Genomic DNA, 21,787 nt, shown 5'->3' with positions numbered 1-21,787 from the left:
ATAGCAGATGCTAATAGGGCCGCTATGACTAATAGGCAAAGGTTCTCATTGATCTGCAGAGTTAGCATCCAAGGCTTAAACTGCAGACTCAGCCACAGAGTTGGAGTAAAAGTGCCACCGTTGCTTGGTGAGGAAGTGGAGAGGAGAAAAATGAAGCAGCGTCTTCTACTGGAGAACAAAGATGAAAAAGTTTGCTTCAAATTTATGCTGATTTTTTTGTCTTCACATTACAAGATATGTGTAGCTATTTTTTAAAGCAGGGATGCTACACATGCATTTAAAAGCAAAGGTAAGTGTATTTCAAATTTGATAGATATAAAGCATTATAACTAAATCTATAAGTTATAATGTTTTATAACTTATAGATTCTTTGGTCTCATTTAGTCTCATTTTCTGTTCATGTAAAGTTGAACACATCCCTTAATTTGACACATTTTACATAAAATTCTTAAACACCTCTTTAGTGACCTCATAGATTATCAATCAAGCAAATTAAGTTAACTTGTTGATGTGATCAAAAGTTCTAATGATTGATTTAGTCTTTCCAAAATTATATTTGTTTTATGTAAAATCAACTTTTTTGAGCTTTATATCATGCTATGATGTCATTCCCTCATCAAAACGTTGCTGAGTGAGGGAGTGTTGCTCACCTCCTCCACTCAGCTCCTTCAGACTAGCGTCAGCAATTGGTTGAGCTGATTACAGAAGCTACTTTTCAGTGCAACACTGGTAAAATTGTTGTGAAAGGGTTAATAGAGGAGCCATGTTGCAATAATTTCCTGAAGGAAGTTTCAGAAAGAGCAAGAGTTTCTTAAAGAGACAGAGGCCAAATTTCAAGGTGTTAAATTGAAGTCAAATTTCTTTCAAGTTCTATTTGATGTACAGCATTTTTCTAACCAGTGAAGGTAACTTTATTATGCCATAAAATGGAATAACATGGCATAATATTACATGAAAAACATATAATACTGCCCCTTTAAAGAGGCTGATAGAGATATAAGCAATCATGTTGTTGGTTACTTTGCTAAAAAGTCATTTCTTCTCACTGAACTTTTCCCCATGTTTAAATGTGCTCATGTTGAAAGTTTGAAAATGTCAGTGTGATTTAATGCTACGAAAGTAACATGTGAATTTCTTACAACATTTGTACACATTTATACTTGAAGCCCCAACACATTTGTCTGAAGCTGGATGTTCCGATGTCCATCCTCCTCACCAGCTGATAATCACAAGGAATGCAGCTCCTCCCTCTTGTTCCTCATCTCTATTTGCTGTTTGTCTTTTTGCCTCGCTTACACTCAGGCGATTTCACTTATTCAAGCTCATTAGACTGTAACTGAGTTTGATGCTTTTTTGGTGAAAAACAACAAGGATCCGGATAATGAACTATTTAGAGTGAAAATATGTGACTTTGTACTTGGGAACAGATGGATTAAGAGGATGAAAATGGGTCAGCCTACATGAAAAGTACCAGGAGGAGGTCAAAGAAGAAGAAGTTCCCCAGAATTCTCACTGAACCAGGAAGATGGAGCTCATCACCCAGTTCTACAGTCCTTACACTGATAAAATAGACGTTAAAATGCTGCTGTTAGTTTATAAATCACTGAACGGTTTAGCACCACAACACATTAAATATCTGCTGTTGTAGTATCAACCTTCCAGAACCTCTCAGGTCTTCTGGCTCTGGTTCTGCTCTGCATCCCCAGAACCAGAACCAAACATGGAGAAGCAGCATTCAGCTTCTATGCACCAGAAATCTGGACCAAACTTCCAGAAAATGGCAAAACAGCTGAAACACAGAGCTCCTTTAAATCAATGCAAAATAAGTAAATAAAGCCACCTGTTCAGAGTTGCCTTTCATTAATTCTAACTGTAACATTGATCAATTTTAGTGTTTATTCAAATATTTTCTGATGATTTTTTTAGAGGACATTTGAGAAAATATGTTTATTGCTTGTTTATGTTTTTATGGTGAACTGCCTCTTGCTGAAATCTGCCACACGAATAAACTTGAATCACCAAGTAGAATCACTTTTAATTTGAAATGACCTGCAGAAGCAGGACAACTGTAAGAGTTGAACTGAGCTCTGCGCATGTTTTTGACTGACTTAGTAGCTTGTAAAATCTTGTAAAATATGATTTTTTTAAAAGTAAAATGGATAAAGATAAAGGGAATTTTGTACAGCATATAACATATTATTGATCGTCTTTCTGAGAAAATAAGTGACGTTCTATAAATTCTGCTGGCCTTCGTCGAATGCATTTTTTTTTCTTATTCAGTAAAGTAAATGAATTTTTTTTGATGGCGTCCTCCACAAATAACAATAGTAAAGTTCTCTGTGATGTCAGAGCCAGGAAATGAAAACATATTAATTGGACAAAAATCATAAATGATGCAGATAAAACAACTACACAATGATGTATGAAACGACTGTGGAGAACTATCTGGTCATGTTTGTTTAACAAAATTTAGCTCTTGCTCTTGGAATGAGAACAAACACAGATGGACATTTTTCTGCCATCTAGTGGCTCGAAATACAGGTAAGTGAGACAACAGTTTAATATTCTTTGCACATGCAATAGCAACAAATATGTCTTTAAATTAGATATTTTTTGTTAACTAACTTTGTTAACCTTTTTTTGACCTGTTGATGAGTTAGGCTACTGTAAAACATTTGTTGAAGAAAGTGTTCTTAAGCTAGTTGTGATTACATAAATTATTCTTTACATTTCTATCAAAGACAATATCAGAACAAATAAAAACATATTAAAGGCTGAATGGCTCTGGCAGTTTCTGCTACATACGTAAATTTATTTATTTTTTTTAAACAAATCAAAATGAGGAAAGTTGTATAACATTTAACAAAAGGGGAAACTCCAGTACCATGACCTTAGATACCAAAGAGCACAGTCATATCAAAAAGTTTGATGATCATTAAGCATCACGTTTTGAGGCCTTCAATATTTTATTTGACAGATTTATGATTTTATTTAGCATATTCCTGTCTTCCAAAAATTTCACAATAGAACAACTTCATAACTCTTTATTTGTCCTTGTCAAATACATCCAAAAAAGTGCATGAGTCCAATGTTGAAACTTTATTACTTCAATGTATCATGATGGACATCAACTTCTGAACCAAATCCTGACTCAGCGCTTTAGTTTTATGACTGCATTTCAAATATTTTAAACTGATAACTTGCTGCATAGTTATCAGTTTAGTGACGTTGAGCTCCACCATGCTGGAAAATCCACAGATCATCACCAGAATAATCTTGAAGCTGCTTTTCATTTCTCTCTCTCTTTCTTTCTGTCTTCAATGTGGTTGGTACCAAATAGGACACATGGTGTTGCTAATCTTTATTTCAGCGAACAAGAGTTTTCAAACATCTAAAACAGTCAGAAGGAAAATTGATCAGAGAAAAAAAAACTTTAGAATAGTCCTGCACCCGTTTCTCTGAATAAAGCTGGTGGCGCCATGTTTCTTCATGATGCTCTGTTCACTAATGTTCTCTAACTCTGAGTCCTTCACAGAAAAACTGGGAAAAAGTTGGACTCTATGTACTAATTTGGTTACCTTCTAAGTATCCTAATTTATTTTTTAGCTTATTGAAAATCATGTATTACTCTCTTTCCACTTAGTGATTAATATCTATTTCATATTGGTCTGTTGCATCAATTTTTTTAAAAAACATACAATTTTGCTGCTTTAACATGAAAAATGTGAAAAACTTGGTGTCTTGCATGCTTTTAAAAATCTTAAAAGACAGTCAACTGGACCCCGCAAACTATTTATTACCCCGTGCTTGGTCCAGAGAGGTCCAACCCCGCCTGCACTTTTGAGTTTTGTGTAGAACTCCAAATTTTGTGTAGTCTCATGAACTGACAGTCTGACGGTACACCTCCCTACACTCCCGCTGTCGGACCGTAACATCTGCTGCGCTCCTCCTGAGCGTCATGCTAAGACCGCAGGAGGGTTTCAAGGTACAGTAAAGCTCTTTGCAATCAAATAAAATCCAGCTGACACACTTTTATTGTTTTTATCTAAACACAAAAAAACTCCATGCATAAACGTTCTGCCATGACTGTGTGCTCTCTCTGGTTGAAGCGGCTGCTAGTATTGGAATGAGTTGAACAAAAGAAAGACACAAAAAAGCAGCTTCACAACATAAAGAGGGGAAATTTATTAATCAGATTATTCTTCACGCTTCATATCTATTTCTGTATTTATACATTCAATCAATCTTTACTTTTCTCAAACTTGGTATATATATATCTATATCTATCTATATGTAGATAGATATAGATATATATAGCAGTACCATGTTTCATACTATTTTCTGCGCAGTGCACATGCGAAGGAATGGCTTTCAAATAAATATATTTAAGCATTTTTGGCCTAATTTTCTTTCATCTTAGTAACAAAAATGACACACATCTCTAGTTATATGCAGTTTATAAATACAGTGTATATTATGAACATCCATTTTTAGCTTAAGTGTGTGCTTAAGATTAAAATAAGAAAATCTACAAAATAAATAACATACAGGATTATCAGCCTGTCTTGACAGACTGTTTACATTGAAGTTACAGTGGTTTTAATGTCCCTGATTATCTCAGAACCATAGTGTTGATTTATTTTTAATAAGACAAAACAGAAACAGGGTGAATTATCAGCAAGTGTGCTCACAGTTGTTAGAAGATGTAGGAAATGTGTTTTTCTCTTTTGTACTAAAGGTCGGAGAAACAGAGACATTTAAAACAGGACAACAAAAAGATGATATAAACAGCTTTTCTACATACATAATTACTCATTACTTCAGTCATCAGTTAGTTATATAGGCCATGTTCACCATTCGTGTGAAATAAACAACACCACAGAAATAAAGAGCAGCCTCACTGCCACCACACTACCCGCCAGCTCCTTCTTAGTATCAGCTTTTTATTCCATATTTCAATGACCTACAGGTATTATGAAGATAAAATCAAACGATATTAGCAGATATTAATGTAAAAGGAACAAAAGACAGACAATATATACTCTTTAGAGTGGGGCGGGCACACAGGATGGATATATTTTACACGGATGTGCAGGTGGTCTGAAACGGCTCAGAAGTTCAGCGTCTCTGACATCATTTTCCACCAGTCCATCAGCTCCTCCCGCTCCTCCTCCTTCCGCTCCATCAGGGACTCCAGCTCAAAGTCCACCTGAAATCAGTGCGGTCAGAACATGTTACTGTTGTTCTGAAAAGGTGCACAGAATGACACTGCTGCAATTACAATTGATGCAATCTGCATCCAGCAGGTTTCAAACACTTTGATTAGGTCAGTATGAACCCACCAAGATCTAATAAGTAAAATGGGCGAAACCCTCCCTCTGCATCACAGAAAACATTTATTTGTTTTACAAGTAGATTCAAGGTTTCACAGGTGAAAACTTTGTGATTAGTGAAAACCATCTACAACATTACACCATGTTCCAAATTATTATGGAAGTGATATTTTCTCAGATTTTCCTAAATGGTCAATGCAAATGATGGTCAGTTTAATTTTCAAGTCATGAACTATTACAGTATAAATCAAATTTTACTGAACAAAGCTCCCCATGAGAACAGTATTTTTTTCCAAAAATAAACTCAAAATTCACTGTTCCAAATTATTATGCACAGCAGATTTTCTAAACATTTTATGGATTATAAAGAACTGCAAACGGTCATTCTTTGAATGTGCAGCATTAAGTGTTCACATGTACTAAAATCAAGAACTATTTCAATCAAAAACATCTTAACAGACCAACTTACATGTTAACATAGGACCTTCTTTGATATCACAGCACAATTCTTGATCCATTGAACTTGTGAGTTTGTGGAAAGTTTCTGTTGAATCTTTGCAGGATGTCAGAAAACCTTCCCAGAGCTGCTGGTTTGATATGAACTGCATTCCACCCTCAGATCCAATAGTAGGTTGATGCACCTCAAGCCTCTGGAGGATCCTCCACCTTGAGGCTCCAGAGGCTCCAGCAGCTTCAAATAACTGTTTGCTGCTTTGAAAGGACATTTTAACAGCTGCTCTCTTCATCCTGTGAATGTGTCTAACAGAAACCTTCCTCATTCTGTCTTTATCTGTACAAACCCATCTTTGTTCTGAATCAGCCACAAATCTCTTCACAGAACAATAACACTTCAGTTTTCATTAAATATCTAATGTTTTCATATCTTGTCATACAGCACTACACTATCTGATGATTTTCGTCAGCAGACAGATTCTTTCTCTTTTCCATATTGCTTGAAACCTGTGGCCTGTTTAATAATGTGGAACATCCTTCTTAAGTAGATTTCCTTTAATTGAGCTCACCAGACAAACTAATCAACCAGCTCTCTGAAATTAATTATAGTGATTCAAAGAGCCCTGACAAACAATACCATCTATAAATGTAATACCACAACAAAAAGTTTAATCTTTATGACACTTAAATCCAATCTGCATAATAATTTGGAACACGGTGTAAAATGAAGTTAAATGGTGACACCAACATTTTTGACAACAACTATACTGTTTTCATCTTTTCTTTCTAGGAACTAAGGTCAAAGGACAGGAGATGAAGAGAACCAGAGTGCGTTCAGTTTGGGAGAAGAGCTATAAAGAACTTGTTTTGGTTTGCTGTCACTGCCTACAGGTCTCACCCTAGTGGCAGGGCTGTAGGGAACAGCCACCTTCTTGATGACTGTCAGGAACCCTGGAGCAGAGGCGGCCACCTTGTAGTTTCCTGGAGCCAGGAGGCGCCAGTAGTCTCCATCTTTGGCTATAAGACACACATGTATGGTTTAATGTTTGATACTGAGCTATGAAAAGCATCACATCAATGTTTTACCTCACTGACGGCGTTATGAATTATGAATATTAAAAATTTAATTTTCAAAGAAGAATGGGGAGCAATTAAGTCTGTAGATGTGTAAAGCTGGTAGAGTCCAAACATCCAGCAGCTGTAACTGCAGCAAACAGAAGTCCTTACAAAGTGTGGAGGCTGAAAATAACAACGACATGAGACCCGAGAGCAAAGCACTTCAAGTTTCTATTTAGTGAGACAAAATGTGAACAAATGAAACCGCTGTCAGAACCTCAGCAGCTCACTGTATGTTAGAACATGTCACCTCTGACTCATTCAGAAAAAAAGGTGAAGTACACATTTTGGCCACAAGATGGGGTCATTGAGTTGTCAAAATGTTTTTTTTTATCATGCTGCAAGTCAGATTTGTCATAGGGTTTTATTCATTTTCTGTGAGGGTCATTACCTGTGGTGATGTCATGGTCGATTCCCTCCACAGAGATGGTGGCGTTGGAGATGGGGCTTCCCTGCAGGTCCCGGACGAAGCCCTTCACACCGCGATGAGTCTGAGCCCAACGCACAAAGAAGATTCAAAAACTCAGCAGAGAAGCTTTCTGGTGACAAATCTCACCACATTATTGAAAAAGAGAAAGTGTAAAATATTTTCATCAATGTTATTAAATAAGAGTTCCTTTAAAGATGTAATATTGTGCAACAAATGCACAAGTTAATATTATTTCGGCTCTGGTGACTTTTTTATGATATACTGTCCTGTAAACAGCTGCCAGATCGATTTTTGTATCAAAAACTGGAGCCTTGTTACTTGAAATGAAGGAATATTTTTTGATTAAGCTGCGTCTGAAACATGGCGACGGCATTCAGGATTCCTAAACACAGAGCAATGCCAACCTGCTCAATGTAGTTGACGAGGGAGTCACGGTTCTGCTCCCAGTAGTTCTTCAGCATCTCTTCGTTGGGAAACTTGTCACAGCTGAGCTCCAGGGTGATCTCAAAGCAGTTGCTGCTCAGATAGTTGAAATCCTGCATCCCTGTAACAGGATAGTACTTTTACAGAAGCAGAAAACTGCACTGGAAGACCAGAAAACTGATGATACAAGTGAAGATATCTGGCAATCCCCGATAGACACAAGTTTCACATGGCTCTCAAAGGTGCAGCAATTTTATTTTTAATTTTTTTAAGGTGATTCCCTAAAATGAGACCATTGTAATTCATTTCAAAGCTTTCTTAGATTAAATAATGTGGTATTTATTGTGTGTAATTTAGTTGAAAAACAATCTGTTAGGAGGATAACTGAAAAAGCTAAAAACCTGCAATCAGAGGGTTGCCCAAGTCTTTAGCTTGAAGGTTAAACACTTGGGCACCACTTCAAGTTTCTATTTAGTGAGACAAAGTGTCTCACTAAATAGAGAGACATTTTATTGACAAGGTTGATCAATACCTTGATCAACCTTGAGATTGATCAATACCCCAATCTCAAGGTATTGAGATCAATACCTTGATCAAGCTTCATGTAATGAAGGTACAGCTCAATAAATTAGAAAATGTGTTGAGGCTCATTGGTCGGATTAAAAATAAGAACCTTTAGCCAAGTATTAAACATACTTTTCTTTAACCCCACATTTCTGTATTTAACATTTTTAATGGTTTGATGTAGTGCTATATCAAAAGTCATGTTTTAAATAACACGACTTTTCTTATTTAAAGAGTCATGTAATGTAAAACATGACTTTCTCATAACTAACAAAAATAAAGGCTTAAAAAATCATCTGTGTCTGAATTAATATGTTTCACTTAGTGGTGGAGTCACACAATTTTATCAACTTTTCAATAATATTTGTGTTTTATTTTTAGATGGACATCTATTCTGTTGAGCCACCCTTTGAATCGGTTTTAAAAGGCATTTCAAAAACTAACTACAAAATAGATAAAATAATAAATGTATTTTCCATTCTTTAGTTTCTTTTGAAGCATTCCACTTTATCTGAATTCTATTATTCTTAACATATGTTGTAAAGCAAAAATGTATGTTCAGCATTAGCGACCACAACCCAGTCTGCGTTGTTAAATTTCCCCACATGGAAAAAGCTAGGTTGCAATGTGCAATTTAAGCCACTAGATGTCACTGCATCCAGATGTCACTGGCTCTTTAACAGGTGACTTCCAAACCGAATAAAACAAAACAAAAGAAAGAGCTGCCCAGAACAACACTGCCTGGCAGGAAGTCTCACCTCCCGGCACACTGTACCAGGCCCCTCCATTGGTGATGCCGTCCTTGAAGCTGGAGTCGTCGTCGTTCTTACGGCAGGGAGGTCGGTGTGGGTCGGACATGACGGGGTTGAACATGGAATAAGCTCTGGCCAGAGACTTGAACATCACATCGTCCGGGCTGGCGCTGTACTCGTGGGCGGATTCTATAAAGGATCGGCGTGAGGTGAAAGAAAAACAGCCAGGAAATGTTTAACAGCCGTTATAAAGTGTTAGCAGAGCACCTGCTTTTGTTCCACATTACAAGGTAACAGTCTGGTTGCTCTGTAATAACACAGAGGCAGGCGTCAAATCAAAGACTTTCCTTCTGGTTTCAACTAACTTTATGAGGAAAGACTAAACAAATAAAATCTTTGGTGTTTTTATTATTAGTGACATATTTTTGAGCAAATTAATCACAAACACAAAAACACCTTTGTGCAATTAATTGAACAAAACCAAATGTGTATAAGATTCATATTCACCACTGCGGGTCTCGTCATAGGGATAGTTGGCCACAATGTCTCCTCCATGCAGGTTGGCTGACAGGACGAAGGGGATGTCCATGATCCAGTGGATCACTGCTTTGGTCTCAGCAGTCAGCTGGAAAGACAGAAAAGATGCTATCTTTAAAGGGAGGGGCAGAAATGTGCACTTTTCAGCCACATAGTGCCATTTTATAGGACAATTAAGTAACTATGTTACCTGCACTTGTTACCACCCTGAAATTTTGCACATTTTAATGTTTTCCAAGGGAGATTAAAGGATTTCTTAAACATGCATGAAAGAATCAAGGCACTTTAACATTATAACATGATGTAAAGCTAAAAAAAAAAAGCACTGCTCCTTTAAAATCTGTATACAAAAATAAATAATGTTGCTAAGTAAAGAATGTTACTTTTAAAATCTAAAATAGCTACACTACCAACCCAATTTATAGGCAAAGTATCTTTTAAAGTAATATCTCTACTGTCAGCTATTTTCAGACGTTCCCCCTCCAGTCATTTTAAAGCACACTGTTTAAAAACTGGACAGGACAAAGAGAATCCAGAGAAAGTCCAGGGACCACTTCACAAAATGACAAGAAACTTTGGTTCCCTTAAAGGAGAAAAAAAATATGATTTGAGGAGGAGTGGGAGGTTGAAGTTTTCGCTTAGTACTGTAAAGGTCTCTGACATAACAGGAAGGAACTGGCTTGGGGATGAGTTGCAAAAGCTGAGTAAATAAGTCACTGAATCACTTTGACTAATTGCTTGCCTTCGTGTTTTCATCCACGGCTTTCTTCATATTCTGCAGCAGATGGTTGTTGGCCCCGCCCTCCCGCTCATTGATGTAGACGATGCGGTCCAGATCAGGGAAGTTGCGGTTCAGATCCACGCCCTGAGCGTTGCTCCGGCCCACAAACCAGTCCTTGATCTCTCCAGGCTTCGCAGGGGGAATAGGAAGAAGGGGTTAGAAAATGTACAAAGACACAAATTAATGCAACTGAATACAATAGTCAACATATGTACAAATCATGTACCAATAGCATATCACACTACCCTGGCTTCACTTTAAAATAAAGTGCTATCGATATTTAAACTACAGTCTGATGAGATTATATTAGATGCTAAACAAAGGACATATGTGGAAAAGATCCAATGCCCACAACTATGATGGAGGAATTATGATGCCGTACCAGGAATGCTTCAAGTTAAAGCCTTTTGGCCTCAGCCAGGAGACTGAAAAAGGGATCGTTACTGGGCCTTTCTGTAAGATTATGATCCAGAACATGAGGTCAGATGAAAACAGAAGACCCTTGGACAGAAACTTCTGTTGAATCCAACAGAAAACATGAGGGCTGAGCTGAAGCGAAGAGAGAAGAAAAGAGGAAAATCCAGAGTAGAAGCAGGTGATCAATTTTTATGATCTAAAGACCCCAAACCTAAAGAAGCCCTAAAAAAACATAACTTTCCCACATTTATAAATATCTTCTATGTTAAAAATCCCTTGGTTTTGTGGTGAAAATAAAGAATTCCAATTTTAGTTTATCTTTTAGGTTTTAGGACTATTATTAGTTAAATATTGTTAAGTATATTTTTATTAGTTATTGTAGTAGCTTTAGCTTTTCCATACTTTGATTAATTTTAGGCGTTAATTTGATTAATTACAGACAGCTGACATAAACTGCTTGTGTAGGAAAAAAAACAACTTCATATCAGTTGGAAAGGCTAACAAAAAGGATATCAATATGTTTTAGTTAGTTTATAGACGCACAACACAGTTACAGTTAGTTAGTTTTCCCCATTAATTGTCATTTTTACTTTTTTCAGTTAATGAAAATGTTTTCTCCATCTTAGTTTTTGTGAGTTTTAACTTTGGTTCTGACTTTTCTCTCTGAAACAATGTAATCAAATAAAGGTCAGATTTTACTCTTTTTCCCCCATTATGCCACCTCTTTAAAAGGCTTTTGCTGCAAGTGTAATAAATCTGTCAAACTTTTCAGGCCAGTGTCCTGACCTGTGAGGCTGCTTTCTCGAAACCGTCTGGGTTCATGGAGGGCATCAGGTGGATCCGGGTGTTGTGGATGAGCTCGATGATGGTGTCGTTGCCTTGCTGGTACTGATTGCAGAGGTACTGGGCTAGGTAGATGACCAGCTCTCTGCCCACGGCCTCGTTGCCGTGCATGTTGGCGATGTATTTAAACTCAGGCTCGCCTGCAGACAAAACAGGAACAGCTCTAAGATCACTTCAGCCGAGGAGGAACTACACTTGATATTCATATTTTTTTCCTTAAACTGATGACGGCAAAATTAAGAGACAACGTCCACCATCTTTGACACAAGAAGTCATCATTCAGATATGTTTACCCCTAGAGTGTCCAAACCTTTTATTACATGGGCCAAAATCAAGGATACTCATGAGTCAATTTTTTTCCCAACTAAAACTAGCATGAGCACTAAGATTGTGGATGGCCCAAAATGCAAACAGGAGATAGGAACATGGATAATGTTAAATTTTCTTTAATAATACAACTGAAAACTTACAACAACCAGAAAAAATGCAGTAAGTCAGGCTAAACTAACAATGGGAAAATGAGAACCAGGAAGAAACTAAGACGTAATGGGAAGAATCAGCAAGAATCTTCCCATCACGTCTCAGTATATTTATAAGTGGTAAATATACTGGGGAGCTTGATCACTGAACAAGGAAGAGATGACTGATTAGAAACAGATTACAGGTGTGAGGGGAGAGAGCAGAAGACAGGCTGAGGAGAGAGAGGCTGAGGGAGTGAAAACAAGGAAACTAAGAAAATGAATCTAAGCAAGTAACCAGGCAAGTAATTAACCTAATACACTACAATCACTAGGAAGAAGAGAACTAAGGTAAAACAGAAACAAGGCTGGTCTAATCAAAGAAAGAAACTAAGGAAAGAAACTAGAATAAAGAAATCAAACCCCAAATCATCTCAAAGCAACCCAGGACATGACAAAAACACTAAAACGTTTTTGTAAATAATTTTGTTCCTGCTTAACCCTCTCATGCATGAATTATGATCCTTTGTGTCAGAATTTTTTTTCCATTTTTTAAAATTCTTTTCTTAAGGCATAAAATAGGTCGGAATTTTTTTTTGCAAAAATATATATTTTTTAAATTATTATTTTTATGTGATCAATTGTAATTTTGTCCAAATACAAAGTTGTTATTTGAAAAATACATCAGTAGTATTGCTCCTTAGGGGTTATCTGATGTCACAATATTTTTTTTACTTGCAAGAGTCGTCTATAGTAGAAGGAGGGACCGGGTCGGTTCTCATGCTTTTTTGTCTTCGGCCATATTGTATTTAACAAAAATAATTTCTTGCATTTGCAGCTGTTGGCCAGTAGTTGATGGTATATTTTATGATGCATTAGTGTCCACTTCAGTGGTCTGTGTGCATTTATAACATAAAAATCCACAGGAAGCACAAGAAAATGGCTTTTAGATATCTGTCCACTGTAGTGACCACTATGCATGAAAGGGTTAAAAACAACTAAGCATGAAATATTTTAATTAAACAAAGAAAACATAGTCAAACTTTTCTGTAGGAATCATTATGGATGCAAAACTTCAGCTACCATTTTGCTAATTTATTTTTGGCTGAAGACAACTGAAAAAGATTCAGTCGTTTCTCAGCAATTAAATGTGACTTAGGTCGCTCTTTATTTGAAAAAGTGTAGTTTTGTCCTAATTGGATAAAAAATTACTCCACCTGCACTAGTGAGACAAATGTGTATCAAGGGGTCGCACAAATTCAGCCCAGGGAGCGTAAACAGACATTTGGACATGTCTGCCCCAGACTAACCTGTCTCTCTGTGGTACATCAAGAGCCCAGCAGTAATGGCTGCCCTGACTCATCTGCTGGAAGGCTAACCAGAGCTGAACACTGCAACCATGTTCAGACAGTAATGACTTGGAGACAGCAGACTAAAGTGAGGCAGCCACTGATTGATCAGTCTGAAGGCTGGTGCAGGGCCGCCGGCTGCTGACAGCTCCATTAACACATTCACACACTGTTTCACCTCACACAACACTGTAAGGCAATATGTGGACAAGAAGCAGACAGGTCACCAGTCCATCACGCAGCAACACACAGGACTAACAAACATCAACTTAATATAATCAGTAAGCTTTATGATTTTGAACTGCTATATGAAGCTGGAGTGCCCAGAGAAAAAGCATGTATGTGTAAGGAGAACTAGTACTCTGCAGAAAGGTTCCTGGGATTCAAACTGCAGACCCTCCTGCAGCAAGGCAACAGTGCTGACCACTGCAGGCACGGTAAACATGGTGTGTTTGACTATTAATGGTTTTGTGCAGCTGTTGGAAAACAAAAGAGCTTCTCTGCATGTTGGGGAACAAAAACACTTCTGTTCAGTAAAGAATCAGAGTTCTTCATTGGCACATGGGGAGAACATGAGGTGGGAGCTGGTTTGTTTAAAGCTGTTCAGATCCACTCACAACATTGTTATTGTTTGTAAAAACTCTGATTTTACTTTGTCTCAATGATGCTGTCCAGACAATCATATCAAAACCGTTATTCAGATGTAGGGGTGGGCATGTATCGTATCATTTATTGTGATACATTTCTTATCATGATAAGAATTTTTATTTATTATTGTCACAATAAATTCCATATATCAATACCTTTGAAAATATGATAAAATTCAGTTACTGTTTACAGTTTAGTGATACAAATCACACTTCTCTACATTTCTCAGGAGCACTATTTTTGTTGGTGGGGCTCCTATGATTGCTGTACATAACAACGTACAAATAAATTGTTTGTATCATCCTTTTTATTATCACAAAATATTCTGATAAAACTTTAACTCCATCTTACCCACCCCTATTCTGTTGTGAAAGCATGTTTATTTTGTCCTTTTTATTTTCTCTAATGTTTCTTGAAGTGTGTGACACACCCACCCATTCACTCCCACACACATCTGGTTGTCATAAGGTTATTTTTAAACGCTCAAATCTGGTTCCTCTGCCACTAATGGTTTCAGGACTGGTGAATAGGTTTTACAGACTTTGAAGCACACACACACACTATAAGTTGGATTTATGCTTTGTACCTGGAGATTGGCCCCTTCTGCATGAACAACCATGTTTCATATGCTGTAAATGATTACACCGGTATGTGTTGTATTTTACTATAAAGGATGTTTGACTCACTTTTTTGGCAGAATGGTTTTAATCCAGACACATTGGAGGGTTCTGAGCAGGAGTAGCTTTTTAAAGATTGTGCCACAGCATCTCAGGTGGATTCAAGACTGAACTTTATTTAGGTTCCTAAAAAAAACCCATCTTTTTTCATCCATTCAGAGATGGACTTTACGACTGCGTATTAGGGCCATTGTAGACAGAAAAAATGAGTACATTCCTGCCAAAAAACTTACAAATTTTGACATCATGGTCAAAATTTAACATTTCTGGGTTTTTAAAGTCAAAAATTTTCTCATCCATTATACAAAAGTCAAAACCAAAATTTGATCAAATCAACAAAGACGCGGGTTGTTCCTCTAACTCCAGGTGATTTCTGACTCCTGACCATAAATGTGACACATCTCCTAATTCCCCCCGGCCCATCCTACTTTGTTTGTTCCACTCGTCTGACAGGTGATCAATAAGGTTTCTAAGGTGACCTGGCCGTAATGACTGCGGCCACAGAGTCGGTAATGGAGCGTCACATCAGAGCGCCCTCATCATCGTGGCAACCCTGACAGCAGCAGGTGCTTACGGAGACAAACGAAGCAGCAGACTGAGCAAACACACTCTGCTGGTCCTTCCAGTAGACACAGCATCACTATCATAGGAGAGATATTTGTTAGCTCTGTAATATACGCGCCGACAGCTTGTATTACTGACATCCCTGCACACAAACGAGAAAACCACGGTGATGTACGGATTCTTTTGGATCGTATCGTAGTATAGTTGTGTCATGACTGAAGGTTTCAACCTGCTTTTTTGAAGAGGCAGTATTATATATTTCCCAGGCACATAGTGCCATTTTAAAGCACAATCAAGTAACTTCAGTGGTTATAAAAATGTTGTGTATATCAAATATGACTTAAAACAATTTACGCCCTAATTCATTGCCTTGAAATTGGGCCTCTGTCTCTTTAAGAAATTCCTGCTCTTTCTGAAGCTCCGCCTACAGGACGTCATCACAACATGACTCCTCTATTAGCCCTTTAACAACGTTTTTGATGGAACTAAATTTGATAAATTTGGCCACGATGCCATCATTAATTTTGCAGGGAAAAGGGAGACGCTTACAAAACTGAAAACGTGATCCAAGCTGTGAGGAACAATTGTGGCAGCATCATGTGTTTTATTTCTGGTGAACTGATTTCTGAAAATATTCTGAACCAAATGTCTTTTTTTTAAATCAACAATCAACATCAACTTCTAGTCTTTTCTTCTGTTATTTGAACTAAACAAACACTGCAATCCAAAAAAAAAAGACTACAAAAAGCCTTAAGAAACTACAAAAAACCACCTTTCATTATCAGGTTTCTTTATTTCCTGTTATTTCAATTGTTATTGTTATATTTTATCTGTTATTTTTCTCTCTTCTGTTTGGTTGTTGAGGAGGGCATTCATATGAGGAAGTAGAACCAGATGTATAATAAATGACCTCAAGCTGACAGCTTGGCCTTTCCTTCAGCTTCCCTTAACACTCCTGTGTTTGTTTGCCCACCTGACTTTTACGTTCAGGTCATATTTTCAGATTCTACAATAATCTTTCCTTTCTTTTTTTCTTTTATCTGTCTTTCTCATCACCTCCTCCTCCATCCAACAGGAAGAGGATCCAAGTCCACAAGGGAACAAAATGTCCAAAAATACACACAGTAACTGCTCTTTGTTCTGTGATGTTTTGCTTTCTACAGAAAACTCATTTCATTTCAAAAGGCACTTTTATATTTAATACACCGCATTTCAACTCTTGCGACATATTCAGCTGTGACTCTGGCTGCTCTCTGTGTGGATGTGTATTGTGTTCTTAAAAACCTATCTAGAATGCGGCTCGTTTTTAGAGTGGAAATTTCTGTTATCATATAAGAAGAGTCTGTTTCAATAACGAGAGAAAGATTAATCTTTGTCTTTATTTCTAATCGAAAGCAAAAGCGTTCGAAGACCCGCCTCACTGAACACAGTCAGTAGAAGAGCCTTGAACGACACACATCACATTTGAAAGACGGTTTGTTGCAGTTTATTTTTACATGTTTAATCAACGTAGTCAGCCTGTTATTTTTGTCAGATTTAGTTTCATTATTACTTATTTTACAGTGTTCTACTCCTAATTGAACTGACTGAACAAATTAAAGCTGTGTTGTTTTTACATATTTGACTGAAGCTATTGTTGTATTTCAGTGTGCTGTACTGGTGTAGAGTTACCAAATAAATATGTAATTCAGTACAATTCTGTGTGCAATTAAAAAAAAGAAAGGTTTAAAGTAAATTCAGAACTGGTTTTTTGTATCTATCGGCTTTTGCTAAACCTCAGATATCGGGATAGGCATCGGAATTGAAATAACCAGATCGGTTCATAATTGTTAGGGTACAAACTGCAAAATATGCAGCTTGGCTAAAAAATCAAGCACATTTTAACAGAATTTCACAAATTAGTGAAAATAAAAACACACTTAGAAAAGGCTTGAGAATACATAGAAATGGTTAGCAGAAACGGTGGTTATTTGGATGCAAATATGAAAATAAATTAGGATATTTAATGCTTTTGAGAGCACAATGTCACACTTTTTCTGTAAAAACAACAAAACAAACTGCTGTATTAGTTGTGACCTGTGTTTACATGCTGGGCTGTGGGCAGATGGCTGCTGCACACCGACAGACGCATCAGTTCAACCACCATAGTCTTTCAGAAGCATTCAGCCAGCCAATCACCAAGCAGTCGGCTCAGCGCACTAAGCCGATCTGTCGCCTTGGCAACAGCTATTTCAGCTCCACCTTCATGTGAACACGGTGCACAGATATCTGAGGGATATCTCAAAGGAAGATTAGGATTTTGTTCTGCAAATCAAACCAACATTTCTGTGCCTGTCTTCCTGCGCTCCACTGCCAGATGCTCTGCTCAGCAAAATGAGGGAGCTGTAAAAAAAAAAAAAAAAAAAAAAAAAAAAAGAGCAGCAGCAGCTTGGAAACTCATCTGTTGGTAATGAGGGCTCCGGCCTGCTACTGTGACTCATGCCAGTGTACGCCCACAACACTATTACAGGCTTATTTAGTATACGATCATTACTGTGTGTGTGAGACTGTGTGAGGTGAGCTGCACTGAGTCCTGCGATCAGACCAAACACTGCCGGAGGAGAAAATACACCTTAATGCAGTAAATGCTGCATGAAACATTTTTTGTTAAAATCCAACAAAATTCTCTCTATTACCTTTTTTGGGGGGGATTATGTAACGTTATTTCCTACGGGATGTTGGAGAGGATTTTCAAGAAGGAAATTACTTCCTGATGTTTGTCACAGTCAAATCTATTGTTGGAGTCCCAGATAGGAATCAGTGAATCACTCCCAAACATCATTAAAGGATAAAAGAACTGCAGGCTAATCCATTACCTCTCTAATAGGGACCAGACGTGTTTCTCACGCTGCTTTCTTGTCTGAAGTGAACGATTTGCACTGAAGGTTGAATTAAAACAGCAAATGAAACAATTCTTTTTTCTTTGGTAGACCTTATAGTATTCTGAAAATATTTTCATTTTATTTTGTTCTAACATGTCAAAAAGCAGAAAGTACGGAACTGACTGTAGATCTGGTTAAAGTAGTGGGCTATAGGTAGGCACAGCCAATCCCTGAACAACAATATATATTACAACTATAACTATATTATATATATATATTACAACTCCAAGTTGATGTTTACATTTTTTGTGAATAAGACTATGACCATATTTAAGATAGAACATATTTAAATCACTTTAGAATTGTTTGGATTCTTTGACAGCCTTGTGTCCCAGCTGTACTTGAATGCAGCACGAGAGAATCCTAGATCATCAACTTTTCACCTGGCCTGGTTGGACGCTACAGGCAGTTGGATTTGAACATCATTTTCTCCAGAACCAGTGGTGTTTACATTCAGCCTGACTTGGTTCTGGTTCAGGACTTGGGTTTTTTTCTGGTTCTGGCTCAGGACTTGGGTTTGGTTCTGGTTCAGGAACCTGTCACAGGCAGCATTGTTACCAAGCTGGAACAAGATTTAGAGTGTTTATCCAACTAGTTTAGCAGCAGAGCTCGTTTATACGAGTTGCATTATAAATGAACATACACTGTTTATGACTCAGTCCAATGTGTGGAAATTTCTGAAAAATTATTTTGTGATTAATGTATTATGTTTTTTTTCCCTGTACTATTTATTTATTTGATCTTTTCTGATGTCGTGGGCTGTATGATGGGACTTTTCTAGCAGAATGTCTCCCAAGAGAAGCAAATAAAGATTCCACCTGCCCAAAAATTAAAAATGACCACAAAACAAAAAAAGTCACAGATTTTAATACTATGTTGGACGGCCATGGGCCATGGTTGGCTATGGTTTGCTGTTAAGGTCCAGAGTCTGTGGCAGCCGAATCATGTGTGAAAAAATTTCTGATTCACTCATTCACAGTGTGACTCTGATTAACCCTGGTGTTGTTATTAATAGAAAACCCTGATTATTCTGTATATTCAGGTAGTTTTTAAAAAGACAAAGGTCCAATTTTAGGGTATTAAATTACAAAGTAAAATCTCCTTAAAGTAATCTTTGATATAAACAGCATTTTTATAACAACTGCAGGTAACATAGTTACTTGATTGTGCAATAAAATGATGCTATGTGCCCGGGAAAGATATAATATTGGCCCTTTAATAAATCTTATTCAAAAGACTAGCAATAGGTCTTTTAAATTGATGGCTCCTTTCTGGCAGAGTTGGCTTTATTCAGACACTTTGGAGAGTTTTCTAGAATTAATGGACTGTTTAAGGCCTTAGTCCAAACTGACAAGGACACTGAAAAAAACCTTTGGGTTTTTAGCCATTAGAAAGATGGGTTTGTAGTAGTGCGTTATATCACTGGCCTGCTGAGTAACCATAGTGTGCTAGAGCATAAGGTCACAAAGTGAAGACAGAACTTTATAGTTATAGGGCAGACTTCATGGTTCCATCCATTATAATAAATCTTCCTGGGTCTGAAGAAGCAACGCAGGCCCAGAATACCACCCTTCCTCCAGGCTTGACTGCAGGTGTGAAATCAGGTTAGGTTTTCTTCACTCCTTCACATTTTTCTTCCAAACGTTTACACTATGTTGCAGACTTTTAAGTCTGGTCTTTGGCAACCTCGTTCGCAACTTATTTTTTTAAATTTTGTCAGGAATTTTATCAGAGTACAGAAGCTATATCCTGGGGGCCGGGGGGCTGACCGCAGTAAAATGAGTCTGAGAACGGCCCATCTCAAATACAACATAAACCGTAACAGGTCGGGAACTTTTGTTTTACATTTTGTTTTCATTGAATGTTTTCTCCAACAGCCATGAGAGGAAATAAATGCAACCAACATAGATTGACTTTCCTAGCATTAGACCATATAAAATCTGTTTTCTTTGTTTTAATGAAATCCATCAAAAACACAGAACAATTATTTTTGTCCATAAACAACTAACTGTTTCACTTTGATGCACATTTTTAAGCTTTGTAGTGCTTAAAAATCTGATTTTATCTGTTTGTAAAAATCAGACAAAGGTGATGAATTATGCTTTGATGTATCTTGTAATTCCTGCATTTAGAGTTGCATCTCATTTATGTACTGCAGTCCTTAGATAAGCCACCATAGTAGAAAAAAATCTAAACCAGGAAAAGTCTGATTGGTGGATCGGTCGTTAATCAGACTTGGGACATTTGACATAAAACTGGAAGCAGATGATTAGTATAGAGGTGGGACAACATATACTTCAATTCATCCCTTGAATATACAGTATATAAAAACTTTAAATATGTATATGTGTACATTTATTTTCCCTCTTTCTACAATAATACTGTACAAATTGTTAGATATGTAAATGCAACTAAATAAACGAAAAATTAATTATTTTAATCTAAGACCAGCTAGCCACTTTTATTTTTCTTGTAACAAAAAAAACACTGTGGCTTCTCTCCCCCTTTAGGCTGCCGATAAGGGTTGTAAGAAACACTTCTAACTCATTTTAATAATTTGTGAAGGAGTGGATTTTAAATTGCTTTAGCACAAAGTGTGGTTCATCATCTCTCAGAGTCTTCTGAGGTGTGGTGGAGAGGTGTTTTCCCAGAATCACGACTCAAAGATGCTGATCAACCAGCAAAATGGCGGCTTTTCGTTGCTGGTGCTACAATCTATCATCTGAATATCTGGGAGGTGATGCGCCAGGGTCTGGAGACGCAGATTACACTCACCTGCGCACCTCCTTTATGCATTTTTCTATCCTCCATACAATAAGAATGAACAATCTGCTATGCGCCAAACTGCCTCGTGTGTCAATGTGACCAGAAGAAGTGGTGACGTCTTCCCAACAGCGGGATAAACCCGACAGAATAATTGGGATGTATAAAATCGGCGCATTTTCACGCAGGCTGTGTGCGTAAAAACTGACCTGGCTCGTGCGTCCCGGGGTTGTCGGACATCTCAAGCACGAGCAGCTCTCGGCCTTCAAAGCTCTCTCCAATGGTATAGATGCGGGTAATGGTTGGGCACTGCAGCCACACCGACACCAGCGCTTTCCGCAGCTCGTCGTAACGATGGTACTCGAAGGAGATCCCGGGGTCTGTACCGGTACTGGCCGCGGCGGCCAGCGCGAGCGCCGCGGCGGCGAACAGAAAAGAAGAAAAGAGCGGTTTCATTTCGTCTCGTTTCCTCGTTTAACCGTAAGTCAGCCTCGTCTGCCTACGGCTTGCTCCAGAGTCTTATCGATGCGCAGCCGCTTCGCTCTGGGCTATAAATATCTCTCTCTCTGCCTCCCTCTGCTTCCCTCTGCGCGTGATGCGCTGCTGTACCTGAGAGGAGCGCGAGAGGCGAGAAGCCAGCGCAGAAGTCCCGCACTTCCTGCCACAACTTCCAAAATAAAGGCGTTCATAGGACGGCGTACTAGACAGAATAAAAAGAGAAGATTTCCGCCGTGAAGTCTCAGAAAAACTTTGACATT

The 21,787-nt window shown here is 37.8% G+C and overlaps 1 protein-coding gene across 1 annotated transcript; it reads right to left on the bottom strand.

Moving 5' to 3' along the window:
- Positions 1-4,157: 4,157 nt before the first annotated feature.
- Positions 4,158-21,641, bottom strand: cpe (carboxypeptidase E). Its single transcript, XM_023334570.1, has 9 exons — positions 21,239-21,641; positions 11,593-11,789; positions 10,351-10,518; positions 9,579-9,696; positions 9,078-9,260; positions 7,737-7,876; positions 7,294-7,393; positions 6,685-6,803; positions 4,158-5,209 (listed from the first exon to the last, which is right to left on the bottom strand). Exons 1-9 carry the CDS (start codon positions 21,483-21,485, stop codon positions 5,111-5,113), a joined length of 1,371 nt encoding a protein of 456 aa, XP_023190338.1. The 5' UTR covers positions 21,486-21,641; the 3' UTR covers positions 4,158-5,110.
- Between the last annotated feature and the right edge of the window lie 146 nt (positions 21,642-21,787).

The sequence above is a fragment of the Xiphophorus maculatus genome, chromosome 5 (assembly GCF_002775205.1).
Source record: "Xiphophorus maculatus strain JP 163 A chromosome 5, X_maculatus-5.0-male, whole genome shotgun sequence".
Classification (NCBI taxonomy): Eukaryota; Metazoa; Chordata; class Actinopteri; order Cyprinodontiformes; family Poeciliidae; genus Xiphophorus; species Xiphophorus maculatus.
This window is presented reverse-complemented; position numbering and strand designations above follow the sequence as displayed.